The 26876-nt window shown below is 34.2% G+C and overlaps 1 protein-coding gene across 2 annotated transcripts in view; it reads left to right on the top strand.

Moving 5' to 3' along the window:
* The window catches only part of LOC145683295 (brachyurin-like), a 787572-nt gene that overhangs the window by 342642 nt on the left and 418054 nt on the right, over positions 1-26876 (top strand). For both annotated transcript variants that reach the window (XM_081754655.1, XM_081754654.1), the window contains exon 4: positions 24666-24802. In XM_081754655.1, the coding sequence (XP_081610781.1) occupies positions 24666-24802 (137 nt within the window). The remainder of the gene's footprint in view (positions 1-24665; positions 24803-26876) is intronic.

The following is a 26876-nucleotide window of genomic DNA, read 5'->3' as shown; positions in this document are numbered from 1 at the left end:
CATTATACTTCTCAAGCAACTTTGCGGATGATGAAGGTATCCAGGAATCGAAAGAAGAAGGATATTCCTTCCAATGAACAAGATAATCTTTTCAGCTACCTTTTCGCAGCAGAATTTATTTATGGGAGTATTGCCAACTCGAGTCATTGTGGTGTTTACTCAAAATGATGCCTATACAGAAACCATAATTTCAAATACATTTCATTTGAAACATTTTGACATCAATTTCTCTCATTACACATTGATGGAAAACCTGTACCTTCAAAATCTTTTCAACGAAATTTCAAAAACTACCTCTATGTTTCTTCATATTATACCTTATTCTGTGGATCAGGTATTCACTTTTCCAATCGTGGTAACAATATTCCTCGACTTGCGTTTCTTCAAGGATACACTATATTGTTTTCGGCATTACGCAAGATTCCAGTGTTGTGCAGCATTGGAATCTCATCAATCATGGTTGTGTGCGTCTTGAAGTTCATTTTAAGAATTCTCTACCAGCACCTGTCTCATCCATCACATATGGTGAGTTCCAATCTCTGTTAGAAGTGGATCATCAGAGGAACATCATCATGGATTTTTAAAGGTACGTTATTATTATTATTATTATTATTATTATTATTATTATTATTATTATTATTATTATTATTATTATTATTATTACTATTATTATTATTACTATTATTATTATTATTATGTACATACCGTAACATATATGTACATAGTCTTGAGCCTGGTAACATATAGGTACTTTGTTCTGGTTAGTCTTGAACCTACATTTTCCCATAAGACATTCGTTACTTACTATGAATGTCGATCACCTTTCTGTCTTGGAAGTTGGCTGCATTGAAGCAATGTTTACCTTATGATGATAATGATAAATTTACCTGCATATCTTAGCCACGCAAAATACAGTTTTGTTATTTTTCGTATTCCCATTTGAGAGGGAGTTGTTCTGTATTTGTGATTGGAGACAAGGATGCATAGATTCCCACATTTGTTCTTGGATGTCAATAGCCAAAACACTACCCTGATAAGGGTTGGTGGAGGAAAATGTGAACAATTAAAGACACGAACAGGAATACTGGAAACGGTTTGCATACTTCTGTACCTTGTATCTTTTGGTAAAACCAATAGCTATATCGTCTCTTTTCATCAGTGAGGGGCTTCAGTAATTCCGAAAAATTCTCAAGGTTAAAGTTAACCATCTCAACTGTCAACTATTGGCACACGACGGCTTGTCGAATGACAGCGGAGGTTTTGACATATGAATTCCCTTAAGATTTATTAAAAACATATTTTGCTCCTAGGGGAAACTCTTACAGCTCATTAACAAGAGGTAGCTAAGTACCAAATTATAATGTGGATACGTGCAAAAAAACAAAAAAAGAAAGAAAAAAACCGTATCTTGCAATAAGAAAGAAACAGTAACAACTGAAAAAAAGTCATATAAACTGCATATATTTTTCTATGTACTGTATAATTTTGCTTTTCTTGTTTTCAATCTGAATAACTCAGTTTGCTACAATATGAATTTCAATAAAGTGCGTACGTAAGGTTCTATTTTATGGTTGCTCGTGTTATTGTGTTTTCAGTCTGAATAATTCAGTATAGCAGAATATTTTCAGGAAGAGAAAGGTATGTAGGGGAGAGTGGATAAAATGATCCCCTTAAGACAAACTGGCCTCCAGATCTTAGCAATCATGTTCTATATTGTGGTAATTGTGTCAGTAGGATAAGGTATTATCTCAGGTTTCTAACATGCAATTTCGAACATTGTCAATAAATATGTTTGATATAATTTTAACACAAATTTCAACCTATTGATAAAAGAACATTTTGATTTAGGGGTGGGTAAAATGATCCCTCATCGAAAAAAATAGAAAAATATTGTAAACTTGCAAAAATGATATTTTTTTTAAATGGAGTACAAGGTGTAGTAATAGTTGTTAAAACGTGTTAGTAATAACAGTATTTATAGTTTCTTAAGGTAGGCTAATATATTGTTCAATATAGAAAACATTTTTTTAAAGTTAGTTCTGTTATGCTTTTTTGAGAATCAGCTTTTTTGAAGCCTAAGTAGCAGAACACATGTCATACACAAAGAAATCTGCAACTTCATCAACATCAACACACTGATCGTGGACCCATTCTTGGAACTGCTGACTCATTATCATACTGTCACCTCCAGTAGGCTTTGAATATGAGTAACGACAATAGATACACTCGGTATCTGTCATGGATTCGTCGTCAAAAGCAGACTATATTTCTTTTATGCGCCTTGCAACTTCTTTATTTTAGAAATCAATGCCTTTTTTATATTACTTTAATTTTGGAACAACAGCTTCCAAAACAGGAGGAATAGAAAAACTCGATGGTTTCTGCTGGACATCACTTATAGTAGGCGTATCTCCAAGGATTTCATTATCGTGCTAATTAGGATTAACTTGATTGAAATAAACAAAATGGCAAAATGATCCCTAAGAAAATGGAAAATCCTAAGGTAAAATGATCCTGGAATTATTTTGCCTTTTCATATGGCTTCTATTAAATACGTTATTGTGTGTCAAAACATTTAGACTTCCGCCTGTATTACTAAATGTATAGAGTTAAACACTGGCTCTTCAACAAATAATCTCTCATTTATATTCTAATTCATGCGTTAGTACAAATAAAGTAAAAAAAAAAAATAGCACTTACCTTATAGACAATGTTATGGAATTTTTTTTTCCCTCTGGAAGACTAACAAAACGTTTCTCACCCATACAAAACAGATGAAAAAGGACAGCTTATTATGTGTGACGTAGCAACTACGCGATAGGACAGGTAGCGCCAGCAGTTTCCGCTGTAGGGGTAGGGGAACATTTTATCTGCAGGGATCATTTTATCCACATTTGCCCTAAATATATTAAACATACTGCAGTAATTCTTTCTGGTACTGTATATTGTTAGGTATTATTTAAAAGAAGCTGTCCTGCCATTGCGCATTAAAATTTTATAATCAAGTAATTGTAGAAATCCTATTATGAAAATACAACAATCACACTTATTTTCTGTAAATTGGAAACATGTCTAAGTTGTCTATTATTCAATAGGACTGATGGTGGACAACATAGACAGCTTTCACTGTACATAAGCATTGATGCATTTTAGAAATTAATAAATTAAGAAAAGAGTTAACAAAGTGTATTGGCTACTACATAAATAAATAATATTATAAATGAAGATATGCAAAACATTTTAATAAATAGCGTAGGTCTTATGAAGAATAATATTGTATAATTTATGTTACATTATGTAAAGTTAGCTTTTAAATAACAGAAGAGTTGAAACTGAATGTACAAAATTATTATAAAAGTTTCTAGCATTTTTGCAATTTTGAATTGACTTTCCTACATTGTAAGTGGGCGTGAATTATAGCAGGAACTACACAGAATATTACTATAATTTGGATTTCGATTTGTATAAAGTCACTTCCGTTTTATACGTATTAAATCATAAGAAGCTGAACCTTGAAATATAAAATTATTTTTAATACCGTCTTGCATGTTTGAACTTGCATCGTGGTAGCGTTCCTAGATTCTAAGTGGGTGTCAATTATAGTGGTGTCTATTAAGATTATCACTTTATAACCTTTATTTCGATTATTATAAGGTCACTTTCCGTTTATAGGTCTAACATGATAAGGGTGTTGAACCTTAACGTATGAAATTATTCTTAAGAATATTTTGTAATTTTCGTCCTTTATACCCCCTCCCTAGGTTCTAAGTGTGTGCCAATTATAGCAGAATCAATCTAGATTATTACTGTATAATTAGGATTTCGATTCGAATAAGGTCACTTCCGGTTTATAGGTCCTAGCTGATGAGAGAGATGAAACTTAAGGTATAATATTATTATTATGAACGCCTGGTATATTTTGATCTCTTGTGGCAGCGTCCCTAGATTGTAAGTGGGTGTCGATTGTAGTTGGATCAATCTAGATTGCTACAGCATAATTAGGATTTCGATTTATATAAGGTAACTTCCGGTTTTTAGGTCTTAAATGATAACTGAGCTGTACTTTAGGTTATAAAATTCTTTTTAAGAACGACGTATATAACTGATCTTTCGTGTTAGCGTCTCTAGATTTTAAGTGGGTGTCAATTATAGAAGAATCTATGTAGATTATTACTGTATACATTAGATTTCCATTTTTATAAGCTCACTTCCTTTTATTGGGTTTTAAATGATATAGGTGCTGAACCTAAAAGTATAAAATTATTTTTTAAAACACCACGTATTTTCGGTCTCTTGTAATACCGTACCTAGATATTAAGTGAGTTTAAATTATAGTGGGATCGAGGAAGATCATTATTGTATAACTTGGATTTCGGCTTCTATAATGTCACTTCCGGTTTTTGTGTCTTCATTGGTATTGGAGCTGGACCTAAAAGTGCAAAATTATTTTTAATATACCTCGTATTTTTGTTCTTTTGTTGTACCGTCCCTAGATTATAAGTCGATATAAATTATAGTGCGATCAATGTAGATCATTACTGCACAACTTGGGTTTCGATTGCTATAAAGTCAGTTCCGGTTTTGTGTCTTAATTGGTATCGGAGCTAGACCTAAAAGTGACAAATTATTTTCTTAAACACCTCCTATTTTCGTTCTTTTATTGTACCGTCTCTTGATTCTAAGTGGGTATAAATTATAGTGGGATCTATGTAGATAAAATTGCATAACTTGGATTTCGATTTCTCTAAGGTCACTTCCGGTTTTTTGTCTTAATTGGTATGGGAGCTCCACTTAAAAGTGCAAAATTATTTTTTGAAACACCTCGTATTTTCGGTCTTTTGTAGTACCGCCCTAGATTCTAGGTGGGTATAAATTACAGTGGCATCGATGTGGGTCATTATTACATAACTTGGATTTCAGTTTCTATAAGGTCACTTCTGGTTTTTGTGTCTTAATTGGTATGGGAGCTGGACTTAAATGTAGAAAATAATTTTTAAAACACCTTGTATTTTCGGTCTTTTTTAGTACGGTCCCTAGATTCTAAGTGCGTATAAATTATAGAGGAATTGATGTAGATATTTATTGCATAAGTTAGATTTCGATTTCTATAAGGTCACTTCCGGTTTATGTGTCTTGATTGGTATGGGAACTGGACTTCAAAATACAAAATTATTTTTGAAAACACCTCGCAATTTCGGGTTGTTTTATCGCCCCTAGATTCTAGGTGGATATAAGTTATAGTGGGATCGATGCAGACCATTACAGATAACTTGGATTTCGATCACTATAAGGTCACTTCCGGTTTCGTGTCTTAATTGGTATGGGGGCTAGAACTGAAAGTGCAAAATTCTTTTTTTAAAACATCTCGGATTTTCGAACTTTTGTTGTACCGTCCCTTGATTCAGGCTCGGTATAAATTTTTGTGGGATCGATGTAAATCATGATCACATTACTTGGATTTCGATTTCTATAAGGTCACTTCCGGTTTTTGTGTCTTAATTGGTATAGGAGCTGGACCTGAGACTACAAAATTTTTTTAAACACCTCGTATTTTCGATCATTTATGGTACCGTCCCTAGGTTCTAAGTGGGTATATGTTTTAGTGGGATCGATGTAGATCATTATTGCGTAACTTGGAATTCGATTTTTATAAGGTCACTTCCGGTTTTTGTGTCTTAATTGGTATGGGAGCTAGACCTAGAAGTGCAAAATTATTTTTAATACACGTCGTATTTTCGGTCTTTTGTGTTACCGTCCCTAGATTCTAGGTGTGTATAGATTGTAGTGGGATGGATGTAGATGATTATTGCATAACTTGGATTTCGATTTCTGTAAGGTCACTTCCGGCTATTGTGTCTTATTTGGTATGGGAGCTTGACTTAAAAGTGCAAATTATTTTTATATCACCTTGTATTTTCAGAATTTGTTGTACCGTCCATAGATTCTAATTGGCTATGTGTTATATTGGGATCGATGTTGATTATGATTGCATAACTTGGATTTCGATTTCTATTAAGTCACTTCCGGTTTATGTGTCTTAATTGGTATGGGAGCTGGTCTTAAAAGTACAAGATTTTTTTTGAAACATATAGTAATTTCGGTTTCTTACCGCTCCTAGATTCTACGTGGATATTAATTATAGGGGAATGGATGTAGATTATGATTGCATAACTTGGATTTCGATTTCTATAAGGTCACTTCTGTTTTTTGTCTTAATTGTTATGGGAGCTCGACTTGAAAGTGTAGAATTATATTTTAAAACACCTCTTTCTTTCTGTATTTTGTTGCAACATCCCTAGGTGTTAGGTGGGTATAAATTATAGTGGGATCGATGTAGATCATTACTGCATAACTTGGATTTTGATTGTTGTAAGTCACTTCCGGTTTTTGAGTCTTCATTGGTATAAGAGCTAGACCTAAAAGTGAATAATTATTTTTAATACACCTCGTATTTTCGTTCTTTCGTTGTACCGTCCCTAGATTTTAAGTTGGTTCTAATTAGAGTGGGATCGATGTAGAACATTATCACATAACTTGGATTTCGATCTCTATAAGGTCACTTCCAGTTTTCGTGTCTTAATTGGTATGGAGGCTAGAACTGAAAGTGCAAAATTCTTTTTTTAAAACACCTCGTATTTTCGGACTTCTGTTGTACCGTCCCTTGATTCAGGCTCGGTATAAATTTTTGTGGTTCAGGCTCGGTATAAATTCAGGATCGGTATAAATGTAAATCATGATTGCATTACTTGGATTTCGATTTCTATAAGGTCACTTCCGGTTTTTGTGTCTTAATTGATATGGGAGCTCAACTTAAAAGTGCAAATTTTTTTAAAAAAACTCCTCGTATTTTCTGTTGTACCGCCCCTGGATTGTATGTGGATATAAGTTATAGTGGGATCGATGTAGATTATGATTGTATAACTTGGATTTCGATTTTTATAAGGTCACTTCCAGTTTTTGTGTCTTAGCTGGTATGGGAGCTGGACCTAAATTTTTTTTAAAACACCTCATATTTTCATTCTTTTGTAGTACCATCCCTAGATTCTAAGTGGGTATAAATTATAGTGGAATCGATGTAGATAGTTATTGCATAAGTTTGATTTCGATTTCTATAAGGTCATTTCCGGTTTTTGTGTCTTAATTGTTATGGGAGCTGGACCTGAGACTACAAACTTATTTTTTAAAACACCTCGTATTTTCGGTCTTTTGTGTTACCGTCCCTAGATTCTAAGTGGGTATGAATTTTAGTGAAATCGATGTAGATTAAGATTGCTTAACTTGGATTTCGATTTCTGTAAGGTCACTTCCGTTTTTTTTTTGTTTTTTTTTTGTTTTTTTGTCTTAATTCCTATCAGAGCTGGGCCTAAAGGCTGAAAACTTTTTTTTAAAAAACACCTGATATTTTCCGTCTTTTTTGTACCGTCCGTAGATTCTAGGTAGGTATAAACTATAGTGGGATCGATGTAGAAAAATATTGCATAAATTTGATTTCGATGTCTATAAGGTCACTTCCGGTTTATGTGTCCTAATTGGTATGGGAGGTGGACCTGAGACTACAAAATTATTTTTTATAACACCTCGTATTTTCGGTCTTTTGTGTTACCGTCCCTAGATTCTAAGTGGGTATGAGTTTTAGTGGAACCGATGTAGACTAAGATTGCTTAACTTGGATTTCGATTTCTGTAAGGTCACTTCCCGTTTTTTGTCTTAATTCCTATTAGAACTGGACCCAAAGGTTAAAAACCATTTTTTAAAACACCTGGTAATTTCGGTCCTTTTATGTACCGTCCGTAGATTCTAGGTGGGTATAAACTATAGTCGGATCGATGTAGGTGATTATTGCATAACTTGGATTTCGATTTTTATGAGATCACTTCTTTATTTTTTTGTTTTAATTCGTATGGGAGCTCGACTTAAAGTTACAAAATTATTTTTTTATATCCTCATAATTTCGGCTTTTGTTGTACCGCCCCTAGATTCTGAGTGGAGGTCAATTATATAAGAGTGTAGGTAGATTATTACTGTATAATTTACATTTCGATTTGTGTAAGGTCACTTTCGTTTCATTAGGTTTAAATGGAAAATTAGCTTAACCTTGGAGCATATAATTTCTTTAAAGGACACCTCGTATTTTTGGTCTTTCATGGTGACGTCCCCACATTCTAAGTGGGTTTATATTTTAATGGTATTTATGTAGATTAATATTGGAAAATCTTTGCTACGATTAATCAGCGGTCATTTGTGGTTTTGCTCAGGTTTACAAAATTACTTTTTCATTGTGTTGTTTAATTTTTACCTTATTTTTGACCATTGTTGAACATATCGCCGTTTATTTGATACATTTATAATTATTGAAGAATGCCATCTTTGCTTTTATTTGGTTTGTGTATGTCGAATATTTAGTAGAATACTGTACGGTACTAAATTTCGTATGTTGGTTGCAACCCTCTTAACATTTTGTATTTAACGTAGCAAATGTCTGCTATAGTAAAAGAAGTCAAAATTTATCTTTTTGGCAATTTTTTCCCCTGAAAGGGAAAGAGGTGCACCCTCAACACTAATAGAGGTACATATCCTGGTACTATGCTACCATATTCAAATTTAGATCTGGCAATTCCCAAAATTTAAGTGGGGTGGTTCTATGTATCTCTGTCAAATTTTAGGGGTATGCCAAGGTTCCCCTGCCAACATTTAGAGGGGTGGTACTAAGTGCCCCTAGGTCATTGAGCCCAGGCCAAGATCATTGAACTTTGACCTATGATTGACAATGGTCGGGGTCAAAGTCTAAACCGCGATAACGTGCTGCCATTACTACTTGAATTTATAGTGACCTTGTATCTGATTTTAACTTTTGCAAATATGCCGCCCCTAAGGCAAAGCCCCATCATGGCTGGTTAAGATGGTTTTACAATCCGTAATTTGGGTAGCCCCACTAAATGGGGTCTATTTTGCTCCCTTATGGGTACAAAATTTGGAGATTGTTATCCCCTTTCTTCCTTATAGGGTGTATGTATAACCTACCGTATATTTAGTTCCCTTTGGTGGGTAAAATTTAACGCCCCTCGCGATCACTTTATTATCGCTTTTAGGACTTTGTTTTGAGGCCACGTGATGTTAGGCCACGCATTTTTGTGTTTGTATGCTCCACCTTTAAGGGGTAGACCCACTGAAGGTGTATTTCGTTTCGTTTTAATGGTATAAAAGTTTGGAGATTATCTTCATTTTATTTTATAATCCATGTTAATTTCTTTTGTTCTGTTTGATGAGTATCAATGATTGATTTTGGGGCCTCATTACGTTAAATTATTATTTGGAGGAGTACTTAAGATCAATCTCATAAATTTGATTGGTACTTCGTGATCCATTTCATTCCTTAAAATATACCTCAGGGATCTATTGGGTACCTTCCATGTAGTAATTACCTCGTGCTTTTTGTGTAATAGATATTGCAATCCTCCGAGTTGTATTCTTGGTGCTAGTTTTAGGAAATTTTGAATTTAACATCCCCTAGAGTCTAAGCGAAACGATGATGAGAAATGATAGGACGAAAGAGAAGAAAACATGAACTCACTTGACTGAGGATTAAAACAAGGACCTCACATCTGAGACAGCAATGAGCCCCAATGAGGAGATTTAATTTTCGGTGGGTGGAGTTTCACGTATGGAAAAAGGAGGAGAACATTTCAACATGTTATGTTACATTACACATTTCTGCTCGTTGTTACGCATTCGAGGTTATTATTGTCAATTTGCAGATTCTGCTTTTAGGAAAAGTACAATGTCTTAGTACATCAGCATTTTTCTCTCAGCTGTCAGTGCAAAGACTGGTTTTCTAAACTCATGTTTACATTTATGTCGAACACAGTTTCGTAACATATCAATGAGTGTTGCATTTTTTCAATCAAGTTAATCGAAAAAGAATCTCTTTTTAGATGTGTTAATTTGAAAGTCATAATAAATTAACGAGAGTATTTTTTCAACAGTATCATGTCACGATTAGAATTGCGATATTAGATGTTTGATTAAAATATATCGGATAATATATTGTAACTATTGATATGTCAGAAAAAAATGTGAATAATGCCATAACAATGATCAACCAATCAGATTACTTGTTACATGTTTTGACTCATGATACATGATGTTCTCAACATTGAAAGCTGTTTTCCTAGGTCCTTTTTTATGTCATTCAGTAATTTCCTCGTTTTTCGTTGGCTGATAGTGATGACACATTATAGTTGAACACGTTTCTGAACTTAATAAAAATCTAAATTTCATTTTTCAAATTCTACATCTACGAAGATCGTGAATGAACGAAGGTGTACCGCTTGTGTCAGTGTGACTTCACTTCAGCGGATTTTAGTTCCTTGAATTTGAGATAAGTTCTTTCAAATTTTATACTTATACAAGTTGCTCAATATCAGTGGAGTGCGTGAGGATAAAATTGTTATGACTAATGCACTGTTTTATATTTGTCGTGAAATATTTAATTTTGAAAGAGCAATTAGAAGAATTAGTGGGAGTACCCCGAATAAACCCTCGAATATTTGGTCGGGGATCAAATCAGGAACCCTACACCTTAGAAATAAGCGCGTTATCGTGTTCTCTAAAACTAGGCACGAGATATGATATGATTTGTTGATTTTGGTTTAGCATCTCTTTAACTTAATGTTGAATTTGAGCGCATATTGGGTGTTTAAACCTGGGCGAGGCGCATACGCTCACCACTCACCTATGAGGAAGCATAGTTTCTTAAAGTTACCATTTTCAAAAACAATACATGAATTTGTTTCCCGAGAATGTTTGACAGCGAGACGTGGACCTAAAGTTTAAGGTGGGATCAAAGCTCCCGCTGTACATCGAACACGAGCCTTGCTTGTTAGAGGCACATACGCTAACCGGTAAGCTCGAAAAAGAGACGCATGAGATTTTGTTTCCTATCATGTTTGTCATACGTTTCAAAGTTCAGTGTGAGGTAATAAGCTTACTACAATGATTCTCGCAGCACAGATAGAAAGCAATTTACTTCTTTCTTTTTATCACTACAGAAACATAGGTCAATTACATGTTGATGCGCTTTCATTAAATAACATACCAGTTTGGTTTCCAATACGACAACAATAGCATATTTCAGCAGTAGAACTATTTGATATATGATAGTTCTTTTAGGATTGACAGGTTAGTCGTTTTGATACCGATACTCTTTCTTTCTTTGAAAAATGTGCAAGCAAATTCTGATCTGAGTTTTTTTTTAATTCGTGATTTTTTCTCTCTCGTTTTAGATATTTTTATTGTTTGCATATTCCTCTTTTGTTTTACCTTACCTCTTCCTCTGTGAATGTGGTCACCTCTTACGAAAATTCAAGAGACATTGGAGATGAATGCTCGAAATTCAAATAAATGCTCTGACCAGTGACACTGATATTGTTACGTTCGTTCAGACCTGGTTTCAATATATGTAGGATTATTTATATGCAAATGTCGACGAATCATCGTTGGTTATATTATCTATTTTATCTCAAGATGAGAATAACAAACCGTTTTATATATATCTTTTCGGCTTGAAATTAATCAGACATTGGAGACTTAATGGGCTTCCTTCGATCACATTTTGCAAAGTAACTATAGTTTTCCCATGAACGAACCGTTCATTGTACATTTTCATCATATGGATGTAGCCCCTGGATTTCAAAGAATGCGTCAGGGTCTTTTAACAAACGATAAGTTACTAAAACGCAAGAATGGTATTTTGTGTGTAAAACACACCAACGAGAAATGTTCGGCTTATGCGATTTTGATTGCTATTGGTTTAACGAAATAAAAGAATACCAATAAGAAAATTTACGACCAATATAATAAACAGCGCAACTATGTTGTTGTCCCTGACGTACTTGAACTTTTGTCCAGCTCCTCACTGAATTTTAACCATGGGGTATCGGTGAAAGAATTGCGACAATTGCAGCGGTAAATTTCCGATTACAACCCTACCGTGTAAACCAACTTTTCCGGAGAATATATTCTGTATGAAGGGCCTGGGGGCGAATACTAAATGATGTTTTTTTATACCGAAACCACAAAGAAGACCAATTCAAGACCAATTATTAGATTAAGACCAACATACTGGTAGCCCAACAACTATGTTGCAACTGTATTTAAGATGAATATATATATCATATCATCCTTGTGAAGTTTGTGGACAGCGGGAATATATTTATCAAAATGATCCAATCAATGACTTTCTTGCATATAACTTCAACCAAAACCCAACATCAAGCTGAATCTTTGGCACATAATTCTAAGGGGTATGAGGCTCATTTTAGTCTTCAATCTTTAATGAAAGAACATGAATTGAAAGCTACTTTGATTTTGAACGATGTAAAAATTTTACACATGAAAATGAATTACTTATCGTTTATGTAATTTATGCCTCCTAAAATTTCATGCCAGTGACTTTAGTATGTTATCCAAGACATCTCATTTACCAACGACCAAAGAATATATCCCACACTTTTTAATACTTCTTCAAATCAAGCGTAAGTGAGAAAATTATCGGACTTTGAAAGTGAATGAACAAAGAAATTCATGACATGGTATAACTAGAACTAGAACGATACGTTTATTTTCCAATAAGAATTGTAAAATATTGTGTCCAGGACGTCAAAGTATTTCGAATGGCTTGTATATCTTTCATGACCACGTTTGAACAAGAAAGCAATGTCAATAATTTCCTCTAGGCTATCACTTAGGCAAACGAGTGCAATTTGGTGTTTCGTCGAAATTTCTTAAAACCCAATGTCAGTAGCATTCTTCCTGCACTAGGATACCGTCACAGAAACAGTCACGGATTGGTTTGCTGTGGTTTGCCTGCATGGAAGAAAAGCAGGAATATCCAATTCTACATGCAGTAAGAAGAAAAGAAATTATGTTACTGGTTTTATCTGGACGGTAACTACAAACATCCCGACACTAAAAAAACGTGTATGAATTCCAAGGGTGTAGGTTTCATGCCTGGCAACTCTATGTCCCTGCTGGCCATGATTACCCCATTTATGAAAATTCTGAAGGGTGTGCGAACTATCGCTACGAAAACACACGGTCAAATGTAATTTTCACTACCCATGGGAGTACATGAAATGTGGGAATGTGAATTTCGTCAAGTGTTAAAATCCAATCCAGCATTGAGCTCTTCTTTTAGCACACATCCTTACATTAATAGGATACCATTAAATCAAAGAGATAGCTTCTATGGTGGCCATGTTAATGCCATTAAATTGTATCACAGTAGAAGAAAATGAAGGCGAAGAAATTCCATATTTGGATATTTTTTCTTTGTAGCCCTATATCAATAAATGTGGACGGTAACCAATAGGCCACCCACGAATTTATCTAGAGGGATATCTCTAAATGCCTGCCATGATGGGACCGGTTTCGTCAAGTAAAAAATTGTGCCTAGCAGATAGGTATTTCATCCAATAATCCCACTTCGCTAAAAATCAGTTGTTGTTCCCACTCAGCATTAAATCAAGATTCTCAATGTATGCATTCCGATAGTGAACGAAGTCTAAGGGCAAGATGGGTGTGCTATTAAAGTTAAAAACCATCAAACTTGAGTATCAAGTAATTGAAATCTACGAACTTTTGGAGCACGACATCACCGTATATGATCCTGTAACCAAGACCTGCGGATTATTCAGCGAATATATCAACATATTTTTGAAATCCAAGGTAAAAGGTGCTGGATTGCAGGCCAACTGCGTCAGCAGCAATACATTCAAATAGTACAACAAAATGAACGCATAACTTTGGTTGCAGCAAACATAATGACAAATTCAACACGTCGTATTCTTGCAAAACTCTGTTTGAATGCGTTTTTGGGACGACTCGCCATAAGAGAAAATTTCAGGAAAACGACCCTCATTAACGACGCCAAAGAATTATGGCGGCAGTATGAAGATGATGTTCCAGTACAAAATCACAATGTTAATGTTGTACTCGGAGTATTTACGACGTGTCAAGCTCACCTGGAAGTCTACAAATATTTAAAACTGCTGCAAGAAAGGGTACTTATTTCGATACAGATTCTCTAATATTTACGCAGCGACCACCAAAATCCACATTAGAACCAGAAGTGTTTCTTGGTTCAATGTCAAATGAACATGATTGGGTAGGCAGAAAAGCATAGATTAAACAATTCGTGTCTTGTGGCCCAAAACAGAAAGCTTTAGAAATCTACCACCCCAACACGAAATCAACAAATTATGTATGACAAAATCATGGATTCACACTCAATTATACAGGAAGACAAAAGTTGCAATAATTCGGAGCGAATGATCATCATTCAGTCCAGCAAAAAACTCCATTAGCACGCCACACAAAATTTACAGAGTCCCAGATCATTTTGTCACGAAACGTGAAAAAGTACAGTTTCAACACCTACAAATACCCGATAGATACGAGACATTACCCTATGGGTATAAAAAGCCAAAATTGACCAATTGCCATATTTTCCATAATCCCACTAATATCACCTCCCAAAGACGGGCAAAGATTCCACCCTAACACGAGACCTTCTGCTGATGCTTCAACGATGCACGAGTTCCTTCTGATGCTACAGCGGAGACAAACTCAGGTGACATCACCCTTCCCTCTTGCAGAAACCAATGGACTAAACGAATTCAGGTGCGAAAAAATCGTCATATAGACTTTTCTTTTCTCATCTCTGTCCACCTCTCTCTCTCTCTCTCTCTTGATCAAGTTTGTTTAGATGTCAATAACTTGTTTTCTTCTTTTACAGAAAACAAAATAAATATTATCACGTACATTCATATGTTTTATTTTTTCTTTACAGAATTTGTACCCCTTCACAGACGCGTCTTTCCTTCAAGAAAAATAAATGCACAAAAACATGGAGTAAAACGAAATACTCTATTTTATTTCGCATTCTAAAAGTAAATGTACAACGTCATGAAGAAAAGGAAATCCTGTATTTTATTTCACATTCTAAAATCAAAATCTTTTTGTACCGCGATTTTAATTTCTTTCTCTGAATCTCTTTACCGGTAAAATAAAATTTCTGAAGTCAATGTTTTGGGAAAAACTAATTTTTGGTTACTATTTTTTTTTGTTTCAGAATATTTTTCGCGTCAAAACAAAATTCTGTTTCACAAAAATTTTGAGTCCAAAACAAAATTCTGTTTCAGAAGTAATTTTGTGTAAAAAACAAAATTCTGTTTCACAAAATTTATAAGAAAAGTTTTGTATAGAAAACCAAATTCTGCTTCAGGAAATTTTTAACTAAAGTTTTGTGAAAGAAAACACAAATTATGTTTCAGAAAAATTTGAGTATGAAACGAAACTTATTGTTCATCACAAAACTGCTACGACTCATAAATCTAATGAAATCGTTGGTAACAATGGGAAATCACGCGACAATTGCTGTAGTATAGGCGAAGGCACTGTGTTACATTGAACACACACTACACTCAAACCAACAATCATAAACGTGTGATTCATCTCTAAATACAGGCAACCAAACCATATAAGCTTATGTTTATACGTATCAATGGTGATGCTCAGCACTGCATTATGAGTCAGCAAGGTTTCGTTCAAGGTCAAAGTCGTACACGAAGTAAAAAAAGATAACACAGACCTATTTTTTAATATGAAACATAAACCTATTGAGAAAACTGTTCGCACTAAAACCTTCTCAATGAAATACGGTGGCTCAACACTTGTTTCGGATGTATGAGGTCCTTGCTTCAATCCACATCCAACTATGTTCATGTTTTCCCCCTGTTTCGTCCTATCAATTCTCATCATCCTTTCGCTTAGACTCGATGGGACGTTAAATTCAATATTTCCTAAACCTAGCCCGAAGAATCGAACGATTGCGTTGTCTATCACGTGGTAGTTACCATAGTAATCATAGTAATCATAGTAATCACCATATCCTGTCTATACCATAGTAATCACGAGGTAGTTACCACATATAAGGTATCCATGTTCATCCCTGTGGTATATTTTAAGGAACGAAATGGATCACAAAGTGCATATCAAATTTAAGAGAATGATCTTAAGTACACCTCGAAATAATCATATAACATAAAAAGGACCCATAATCAATCATCGATACTCATCAAACACAACAAAACAAATTAAGGTGGATTGTACACACACACTCTATATAATAAGATAATAACAATTTCCAAATTTTATACCAATAAAAGGGAACGGAATAGACCCTCATTGTTTCTACCCCATAAGGGCGGAGCATATGAAAACAAAAAGGAATGATCTAACATGACGTATCCTCATGACGCGATCCTAAAGGCGACCCTGGGACCCTGGGACAAATCTGGACCCTGGGACAAATACCTTTGCTTTCAGTCATACTATGTTCGAAATGATGACTCACGTGTTTTCCTCTTTTGCCATCTGTCGCACGATTTCACATTTATGAGTGTGCCCATAGACTTTAAAATCGTGGCTTTCATGACATTTTGACTGACCACAATTTTGCACATGCTAATTTTAGAGATTAGAGACTTGTTTCGTCTTCGTTCATTTCACAACAGCTTTCCAATTATACGCTACTTGATCTCGTCACCATTTGCTAATTTTGAGTTGGACCCCTCCAGGGACAGTGCGGGTGGCCTGGGACAACAATTTTTGATTTGATACATTAGATAGACCCAAGGATAGCTTGATGTGACTTTTAACCTTCAGGACTGACATGGGAAAGTTCCCATGTGACCTAAACCAGGTCTTAACCGACCTATACCAGTATGTTGCTATGTTAGAATAAGGAAGCTACCAGCGTGAACAGCTATCAGCTATAGAAAAAAGCTGAAACATGTCTTTTCGTTTTTTCTTCGTGTTCTTGTCGTTTATTGGATAGTTTCTTGAATCCCTGCGATCCGCCTTCACCTGCGAAGCAAAGAACGGAATAGACCTTATTACAATCGTTTGATATGCAGTGATCGAAGCTTACCAATTGATTGGTCTTCGTCTTTTCGTCTTGTAGTAAATAGCTATTTTGGACCACTTAGCCCTCTAGCTTAGTATACTTATATATATATATATATTGACGGACGTTAGGCCCCCTGTAGTATAGCATATGATATATATCGTTCGAAGCTCTTCATTTCGAAGCACTAATGCTTTCAAGTGTTCAACGCTCTCTCTCTCTCTCTCAATATATATATATATATATATATATATATATATATATATATATATATATATATATATATATATATATATATATATCTTTTTTCTTCGAGAAACGAACCTGACCAAAGTTGTATTTAAACGTAATTAACAAATATAAAAATAAATTAAAAATTACAGAATCACATTATCATTTTGGGAAAGTGAAAGTGAAACAGACAACTAACCTTGATTGTAGCTTCGTTAACTTACGATATAAAGATTCTGTACACAAAAATCCATTTTGATAAAAGATGGGATCGAATTTGGTACTTAGAATTAGAGTTGAATTTAGAGTTGGCGATTGTCGATTTAGAGTTGAATTAGTCCTTGCATGAAAAAAAAGAATTTCTCGTATATAGCATTTCGCATTGATTTTCGTTTCACGACAGAAAGGAACGAATAAAATTAATGTCTTAAAATATTCAATGCTTTATCACCGAGAAGCTAACCCGTACCCTAAATATGTTTTCATTTTGAAAGCTCTCTCACTGGAATCGAACTCTAGACCGTGGTTCTTCGTAAGTGTATGGGGTATGTATAAACATTTTCGACTGACTTCCACGTCAGCGGAACCGAACTCATTAGGCCTCCAGGTGGGCAAGTGCCTTCACACTGATCAAAACCTCACCAGGCTATCTAAAAAGATCATGAAGATATAATCATCACTACAAAATAAAACATGACTAAAATATGAAACATATTTCCTTAACTTTCTTATTGTGCTTAGGCAGAAATAGCATTGGGTAGCTATTGAAGTTAAGAACGGAAGTTTCTCATAACATTGGCTATCTATTTTGGATCTCCCGCCCCCAGCCCACTCCTGTTGCTAACTGTTAGGACCCGCCTCAGAATGGACGAAATGCATAATTTAGCTGTGCAAAAGTCATATATCAAAAACAATGCCACAGTGTGGTGCATAAACATTTATTTGCAACGCTACAGTAACAACTAAACTAAACAAAAGCACGAGTACCGTAAAGTGTGGTGAATTTGACCACTGGGATGACTTTGAAATCTATTGTTTTCATTTTCCGGTTATCCTGCTATCAGTTTTCATTTGTTAAGTCTTATTTTTTAAATATAAAAATGTTTGTTTTTCCAATAGGTATATAGTTACAAGGTGTAAGGTTAAGTTTCTGTGTGACAAAATCAAGGTGTTCAAAGCCATCTCAAGATAACTTACATTCTAGGAAATGATGTCGCAAAAACTAACGCTTATATGTTGCTTGTATATACAAATTTCTGATCTATTAGCATGTAAATATTACATTAAAACATATTATATTCTAAAAGAATAGTAATATACGTATCATAATAAACTGGAAAGTTTGAACTAGCGTAGTGTAATATAAATTTTAATTTCGAGAATATTAAGGCATTGTTTCACTGTACACACGAATTTCGTCAAGTTCGCAAATTTACAGGAGATGAGACTTGTGCAAAACCTAAGAAACGAAAAGATAACTTTCTTTCTTGATTACGAATTCACGAATTTCTCCTCAATTTATTTTTGGGTAGGAATGCGAGCGAGAAAATCTATGAATACAATATTGTTTACCGTAAACGTACGTCGCACTGTGATCGAAGCAAAGACCTCGACAGTAGAGATAAGCGCGCCATGGCTCCTTTCTGAAAAGAAGACGTCCGTAAAATTTCTTTTTCAGATCTATCACTCTAAATGAATTCTCATTATTCCTACAAGACAAATATCGGAATAATACCATCATTAGTACAACAATAAAAATCCGATCATATTTAGGCTACTAAACGATCACAAATACATATTTATGAGTAAATAAAAAATCAATTTCACTATTATTATTATTATTATCATTATTATTATTATTATTATTATTGATATTATTATTATTATTATTATTATTATTATTATTATTATTCAATACACTAATTTTTGTGCCACACTTTTCAGTATAAACGAAAAATATTTTCTTCTTTTTGTTGTTCTTCATAAACAGAAGTCCACTCTATCGATACCCTTCAAAGGATGAGTATAGCTTTCTGTCAACCTTGATTGTGTTTCTACACTATCAAATAAATCAACCATAACCAAATCTGTGAGTTTTTCTTTGCAAAACACTTTCATTTCCAATTTTAATCTTTCATCATTAATGATCAAGTTGCAGTTCTTTTCAAGAGAGACACTTGGAAAACTGATGTTCATTTCGTTAATAATAATCATGTTTCATCTTGTTTATATATGTCCTATACACTTACGATGAAGATATCAATTCAATAATTTTAAGATCATACATGTTACTTCCAGATAAATTAATCTTCATTCCTTTATATGTTAAAGATACATTTCCACTTTGCAAATACGATACTAATGCATCAATATCAACAAAAGCCATGAAGGATATACAAAATAGCACATCCGTGAATTATTTGTGTAAATACACACTGTTTTGATAAATTTAGAATATGTACATGTACTTTTTACAGTTATATACAAACAAAAAGTATGTAATGGAACTTTATTAAAATTGCACTTCAAATTGTATTATATTGAAAGGTAAGTTCATTATTGCAACTCTTACTAACATTTTTATGTATATCATCATTCGGAGCATTACGAAATACCAGAGTACTTTTCCTGTATTCGTTTAATAAACGCATATCATTTCTTATGGTGAAGAAATGGACAATTAGGAAACCATTTTGCATGTTCTAAGCATGGAATATCATTTTTAGACCAATCTTTTAATTCACCAGGACAATAGATGCATATAGTTTGCTCTCTTTTATTGGTGTAAAAAATCCAGCTTCACTTATATGTTCCGGACTTGGTTTTATTGAAAGAGGAAAATATTTGATTGTTCTGAAAAGTAGTTCCTTTGTACAATAGTGATTATATTGAGGGGTAAAACATTTATATACACTAATATATGGTAATTCTGGCACTTGTTGTAATCGTATCCTTTCAGATACAGAATTCGGTCGCAGTTTCATTCTTAGTCTCCAACAATTCGTATGTTTCTAATCGTCTGGTTAAATGAAATCTTGCTTACGTTTCTATGTTCAATTATGTCCGAAATTTATGATAACAAATATTTCCATTTAATAAGAGTTTGTCAATATTATACTGTAACACATGATTTGCATAGCCATGTTACATCACTAGCTGATCAACAGAGACTAATGACACTATGCATACAGATATATGTGCACGCATGCACGGTAGAGGAAGGGGATGACACAGAGAAAATCATGTTTCATCTGGTTTATAGATGTACCATACACTTACGAAGGACCAAGATAATTGGGGTCCGGTTTCGACAATCGTTGAGAAAGCATTAAATATTTGAAGGCATTAAGTTAGTTCGATCCTTTCTGTCGTGAAAACGAAAAACAATGCGAACTCTTATATATGTAAAATTATTTTTTCATGCAAGGACATATGCTGCAAAAACCCAAATCTTCATTCAACAATATCACTATTGTTATTTTCATTCAGTAGAGTATTCAATCCTCCGCATGCACCCAATGGCATATGGCAAATAACATATGTTTGGTACAGAAAGCAACACTAAGGCAAACCTAATTCTACTCTAGATCGTGAAGTATCAAATTCGATTCCAGTTCCTACCAAATACTAAAATGTTTAGCAGATATGCAAGGTAAAATGTGGATAAAATGATCAAGCAAATTATGTTTTTACAGAATATATCCCTTTATTCAATCCTCAGCATGCACCCAAGTGGTCTTTGTCATCCCTAAACAACATATGTGCGGTACTACATATGTGCGGAAAACGAAACTAAATTCCAATCAAACGAATATGAACTTCCGTGGGTTGTGTTGACCCTAAGATCGTGAGTTCGGTTCTGCTGATGTGGAAGGCAGTCGAAAATGCTTATACATGTCCTATACACTTACGAAGAACCATGGTATTGTGTTCGATTCCGGTGAGAGAGCTTTCAAAATGAAAGCATATATAGGGTTCGGGTTCGATTCTCGGTGATGAAGCATTGAATATTTTAAGACATTAAGTTAATTCGATTCTTTCTGTCGTGACAAGAAAATCAATTCTAAGTGCTATATACGTACCATTCTTTTCTTTCATACATGGAATAATTTAACTCTAAATCGTGAAGACCAAATTCGATCCAAGCTCCCCACCAAAGTGCATTTTTGAGTACAGAATCTTTATATCGTAAGTTAACGAAGGTACAATCAAGGTTAGTTGTTTGTTTCACTTTCATGATTCAAGTTCTGGTTCCTCATCGAGTCCGATTCTCCCTGAGAAAGTACGCATATGTGTCTTTAGTGGGTACGCATTATGTTCATAAGTTAGTGAACAAACTTAAAATATAAAATGTAAACAGTTGGAACGTACAGGTAAGCAATTTTAACATACAGCGTACAGTAATCCGAAGGCTTCGAAAGGGGATAGGACAACTAGTAATAAAAAAATCATCTTCTTTTAGTCTTCTAAGCTGGTCTAATAGCTAACATGGATCTGTGGTGAACAGGGCCCTGAGTTCGAATTCCAGAGGTAGAGGGAGAGTTTGATTCTCTCTCAGAAAGCACATATATATATATATATATATATATATTTAGTGGCAGCATTATCTCCACAAGTTCAATACGTTTTAATACAATCATGAACATCCATATTCATCTCAGTAACCCAGTAAAATGTTTATACATGTTCCATACACTTACTAAGAACCATGGTCTTGCTTTCGATTCCGATGAGAGAGCTTTCGAATTAAAAGCATATTTAGGGTCCTGGTTCGATTCTAGGTCCTGGTCGAAATGAAGAGCTTAGAACAATATATATCATATGCTATACTACGAGGGGACCTAACGCCAATCGATATATATAAGTATACTCTTTCGCAGAAGGATTAAGGGTTCCAAAATAGCTATTCAATACAAGACAAAAAGACGAAGACCAATCAATTGGGAAGCTTCGATCACTGAATATCAAAGAATTGGGGTGGGCGCTAAAATAGCTCAAAATTCTATGGAAAATAGCTATTCAATATAAGACAAAAATCGAGGACATATCAATTGGGAAGCTTCGATCACTGAATATCACAGGATTGGGTCGGGCGTCTAAAATAGCTACCCAATGCTTTGAAAAGCTTCCGTTCTTAGCTTTGCAGATGAAGGCAGAGCGCAGGGGTTCAAGTAACTATCCAATACACGACGAGAACACGAAGACGCATTTTTATCCTATTTCTATAGCTTATAGCTGTCCAGGAGTATACTTCTTTAATCTAACATAGCAACATACTGATTTAGGCTGGTTTAGGGCCGGTTTAGTTCCCATGGGAACCTTCGTAGGCGAGGAAAAACGTCAAAGTTCAAAACCAGCTATCTTAGGGTTTTTCTACTGATACGTTGTACTTTTAAAATGATCAAACACGAGCTTTTCTTTGTTGGCATCTGTCGTACCATTTGCGATTTCTAGGAGTGCCAAAGGATTTTCTAGACCCCGTGTATATTAATGTAACTCGCAAAGTATATGCATTCGGAAAATTTTAATTACATGCTCTTAATAGGTGCAATTAGTGCTTTCGATTGGTGTATAAACCATCGTCACTTCCATATATAATCTCCCTCCCTTCCCTTGTTAGCGCAATCATACAATGACATTTTTCCGACACTTTAACAAAATTAAGCATCGTCTCCATAGCTAAGAAGATATTCCCCAACAACGTTATGCGTCTTTATTTCATCTAGAGCTGTTTTATATTACTTGCAAATGTTAGGCTCATACCGACATGATCCATTTGCTTAATTGAGAAAAAATAAATAGTAATGAGTTTTCTTAGCATACTATAGAGTTATTCGAATGCATTCAAATACTCTTATTCAAAGTCCCTCACTTCAATACATCTTTTTCTCAAAGACTTAGATATTTATCTCCGATGCTTTTCAACTTTAAGAGTGAATTTAAGATTACAAGCACGCATATTTTATTTATTTTACTTTCAATTCTACGGACAGGCAAAATCAACTTTGATTTCCAACTAATTTCAACACTTTCAGCACACTGCAACACAGTTGCTTTACAGTTATTTTCAGCACATGAGAAATCAATATAAATCTCGCTGAATTAACAGATTATCTGTAAGAACTTCTTGAATATTACTGACAGGTTAATTATTCCTGCATCCTGTCAGATAGATAAGCATGCCCTAACACAATGGCAGCCACAGTGATTCTAGTGCTTACCATTCATGATGTTCAGTTTTACATTATTTTTGTCTGTTATTTAAATCTTACTTTCAGTAATGAGTTACACCACCTTGGGACTCCAGTAAGTGATAATCAAACCTTTCAAAAGAGTTCATAAAGGGCTTTGAAGGAACGAGCAGAAGACTCTTCAAACTAACACAGGTGTTGATAGAACAACGATTATCTAAATTTTATAGTATTTCACACTTCCATATGTTCTAGTTAGCTATACATAACCATACTTTACTCCTAATGTGTTATCTCATGTGTAATAAGGAATAAACCTTCGAATATTTTTCAGCAAATTCATGGAACCCAGAACTGCACACTTCACATCTTCTCTGAAAGAAAACTGAGTATCATTAGTTTTCTAGAAAAAATACATCCAACTGGCGTCCATACACTCTGCCTCTAAAGGATCATTTCTTCTATTTGTGTTCTCATAATACCGTGATTGTTGTGTTCAAAGTGTTTGTTCTAGATCTTAAGAGTATGGGTTTTGCATTTGGATAAGGGATTGACCAGTTTTCACATTCCAAGGTAGTGTTGTTAAAGTCGAATAGTATGTTGTGTCGGGAATCTGGAAAAATAGTTGTTTATGATACAAGCAGATCAGATGTGCTTCTGTTACAACAAACTTTAGAGATCATTTACGTATTATACTATTGTGAGATCGAAAGAGTGTTAAATATATTTTATTACAAAAAATGACGTTATTAGAAATTATTCCAGAAAAAATCAAGTTTCAATACCCATGGATTAAATCGGAATAGTTCATTTCATTCCTTCTGTATAAAGTTAATCAAAACTATTTTGTAGTAAAGTATCGAGTTCTTTGCCAATAAATGTATGGGTAATACTAGTTTGAAACTGTGATATAAAGAGACAATATACAACGTTATATTTTCATTTAATGTGAATAGAGGTCGAATTTTCAAAATATACGTACATTTTTATAGCTAGATGTATTCAATATTAAGTCAATGTCCGGAGTCAATGTAATATACTTTTTTTTTGTACTTATATATTGTTTCACATTAGAGTTGGGTGTTTGTTACAGATCCAGACTATGATTACGTCCAGGCTCTTGCAGGGAACCCATGTAATACTATTATATGAGAAAAGTAATTCATTGAATGAAACACATTCTTAATTTTACATATTATGTAAATGAATGAAATAATAATTAAGGATAATAATTTATTACAAAACGATGTATTTTTTTATAATTCTTTCATATTTAGGTGAATTTCCGTACCTTGTGAGGCTTGAAATATGGAGCCCAGATTACGAAGTACTGTTCCCTTGTGGAGGAACCTTAATAAGTCCATATTGGGTTATTACTGCAGCGCATTGTTTAGATGGATTTGAATTGCTTAAGGTCAGTGGTCAGTCGGAAATGTTTAATTATTTTAATGAATAACATACGTTTTATCATCCGTTATTGAGATTGTATTAAGATAATTCTAGTCTGCGTGTACTTAGCTATTCTGGATTTTTGGTAGGTGTTCGTTACTATGGCAGAAAACAAAAAAAAATAAATTCGTTCATCTGGATCACATCTTTGTTATCAAAACTGAAATTTGTTTAATATTGGTTTATGAAGCCGAGTGTTACTCTTGTGTGCCTAATCTCTTTTTCTCTCTGTGTTATATTTCCGTTCATCTTTGATACTGAATCCAACTGAATAACACAAACAAGTGCATTCTTTGTTCTGAGCGCGGCAGCTACGAAAATCTCTTGAGATCTCCTCACGAACGAGCTTACATTTTTATCGTATGGCTCTTAGATTCGAAATTCGGTCTAATGTCAATCCCAGGATATAAGGAGAAGATACAAAATTTAGAGGTCTACAAATGAGATTTTGGTAGATATGTCGGACTGTAAAAATCACTGAACATTTCAATCCTCCTTAGAGGGGATATTTTGCAAGACAAAGTATTATGCAATGAGATTATATTTAGCCTCCTGTGTAATGAGTGTATATATTCAAAATTCCATGGTACCGTATCTAATAGTTTGGAGAAGTCGGAAAACAAGCCCCTCTTCAACCAATGGAACATATGTGTACAGCCTGTAGGTAGGGTCCAAAACATTATATATATATATATATATATATATATATATATATATGTGTGTGTGTGTGTGTGTGTGTGTGTGTACATTCAACTTTCAATGTGGTTTGGTGAAGCTAGATGTTCTAGATAGAAGCTCATACTCACTCTATGGATCGAATATTTCATACATTACTTTAAAAAAAATAAGTGGCACTTTCTTGAAACTCGTAGAAGGAAGAATAGGTGAAATTCCTCTTTTTCGAATTTTGAAGGCATTTGGACGCATCACCCACCCCCTCTGGTTACATATTACAATGAGGGTATATTGACAAAACCGCATAATGTTACCCTTTTCCTTCCACAATCATCATCCCATTTCAGCCCCAATTCACACTTCCATGGCTTGGGTGGAGTGAGTTTACACTTAAGCAGCTTCTAGAGAGAAACCAATAAACAGTTTACAGAAGTAAGGAAAACTACTGATCCCATAATCATATGGACTGTTTTGGGTTTTTACGTGTTATCGACTTCCTAGTCTAAATCTCAACTCCGCTCCAAAGGAGAATGTATTTAAAGTTAACCAGTATTCGGAGATTCATCATTCATTTCAGAGATCCCGAAAAGTATGAATTGGATACCAATATATGCGGTTCCCGAATACCTTTACATGTCAATCTAACCAAATAACTTTCCACTCTTATAAAAATATAATATATACTTTGTACGATAATTTCTCACTATTACGAGTGTTACTTTTCGTCACAACCATTTATTAAACTACATACTTTATTCTAATAGTGGTCGTTCCGAATATTTTTTAGTCACATACTAGCAATTCATACGGAACATGAGCCCCTAAGTATGATTCAACTAAAAGAAAAAAGTGACGTGTTAGGCAGAAACTATCTACGTAACTAGACTCAACAATCTCAAATTGTGATAAATTATTTGGTGTACCTAAGAAAGTTTAAAAAATACCAGTTGTGCGCCAAAAATAGAAGTCCCTTCTTCTGAAGTTAAAACACAGATTTCAATTTACCTGAATTAACAAATAGACGACTGGGCACTACTACGAACTACAGTAAAAAAAAACACTGAGCATTCTTTCTTTCTGATCGACTTCAATGTAATTTACCAAAATGTGTTCCTGAATCCCTACAAATAGAAGTTGAAATTTCGGAAACACTATGTCACATATGCTATTGTACATTCTTTACTCTCTAATACAGAATACATCTTTAATAGCTTTCAGGAAAATATTTAAAATCTGTCATAAATATTGATTTTTCATATATAATATATTTCAAATGACGTGTTGGAAAACTATTGCGACATAACTTATTAGGTTGTTTAAATATTCGTTAAAAGTATGTGTGATATAATTATGTAATGTATCCT

Source organism: Thermobia domestica, chromosome 4, assembly GCF_964235325.1.
Source record: "Thermobia domestica chromosome 4, izTheDome1.hap1.1, whole genome shotgun sequence".
Lineage (NCBI taxonomy): Eukaryota > Metazoa > Arthropoda > Insecta > Zygentoma > Lepismatidae > Thermobia > Thermobia domestica.
Note: the sequence above shows the minus strand (reverse complement) of the source record. Positions and strands in the feature narration are given on the sequence as shown.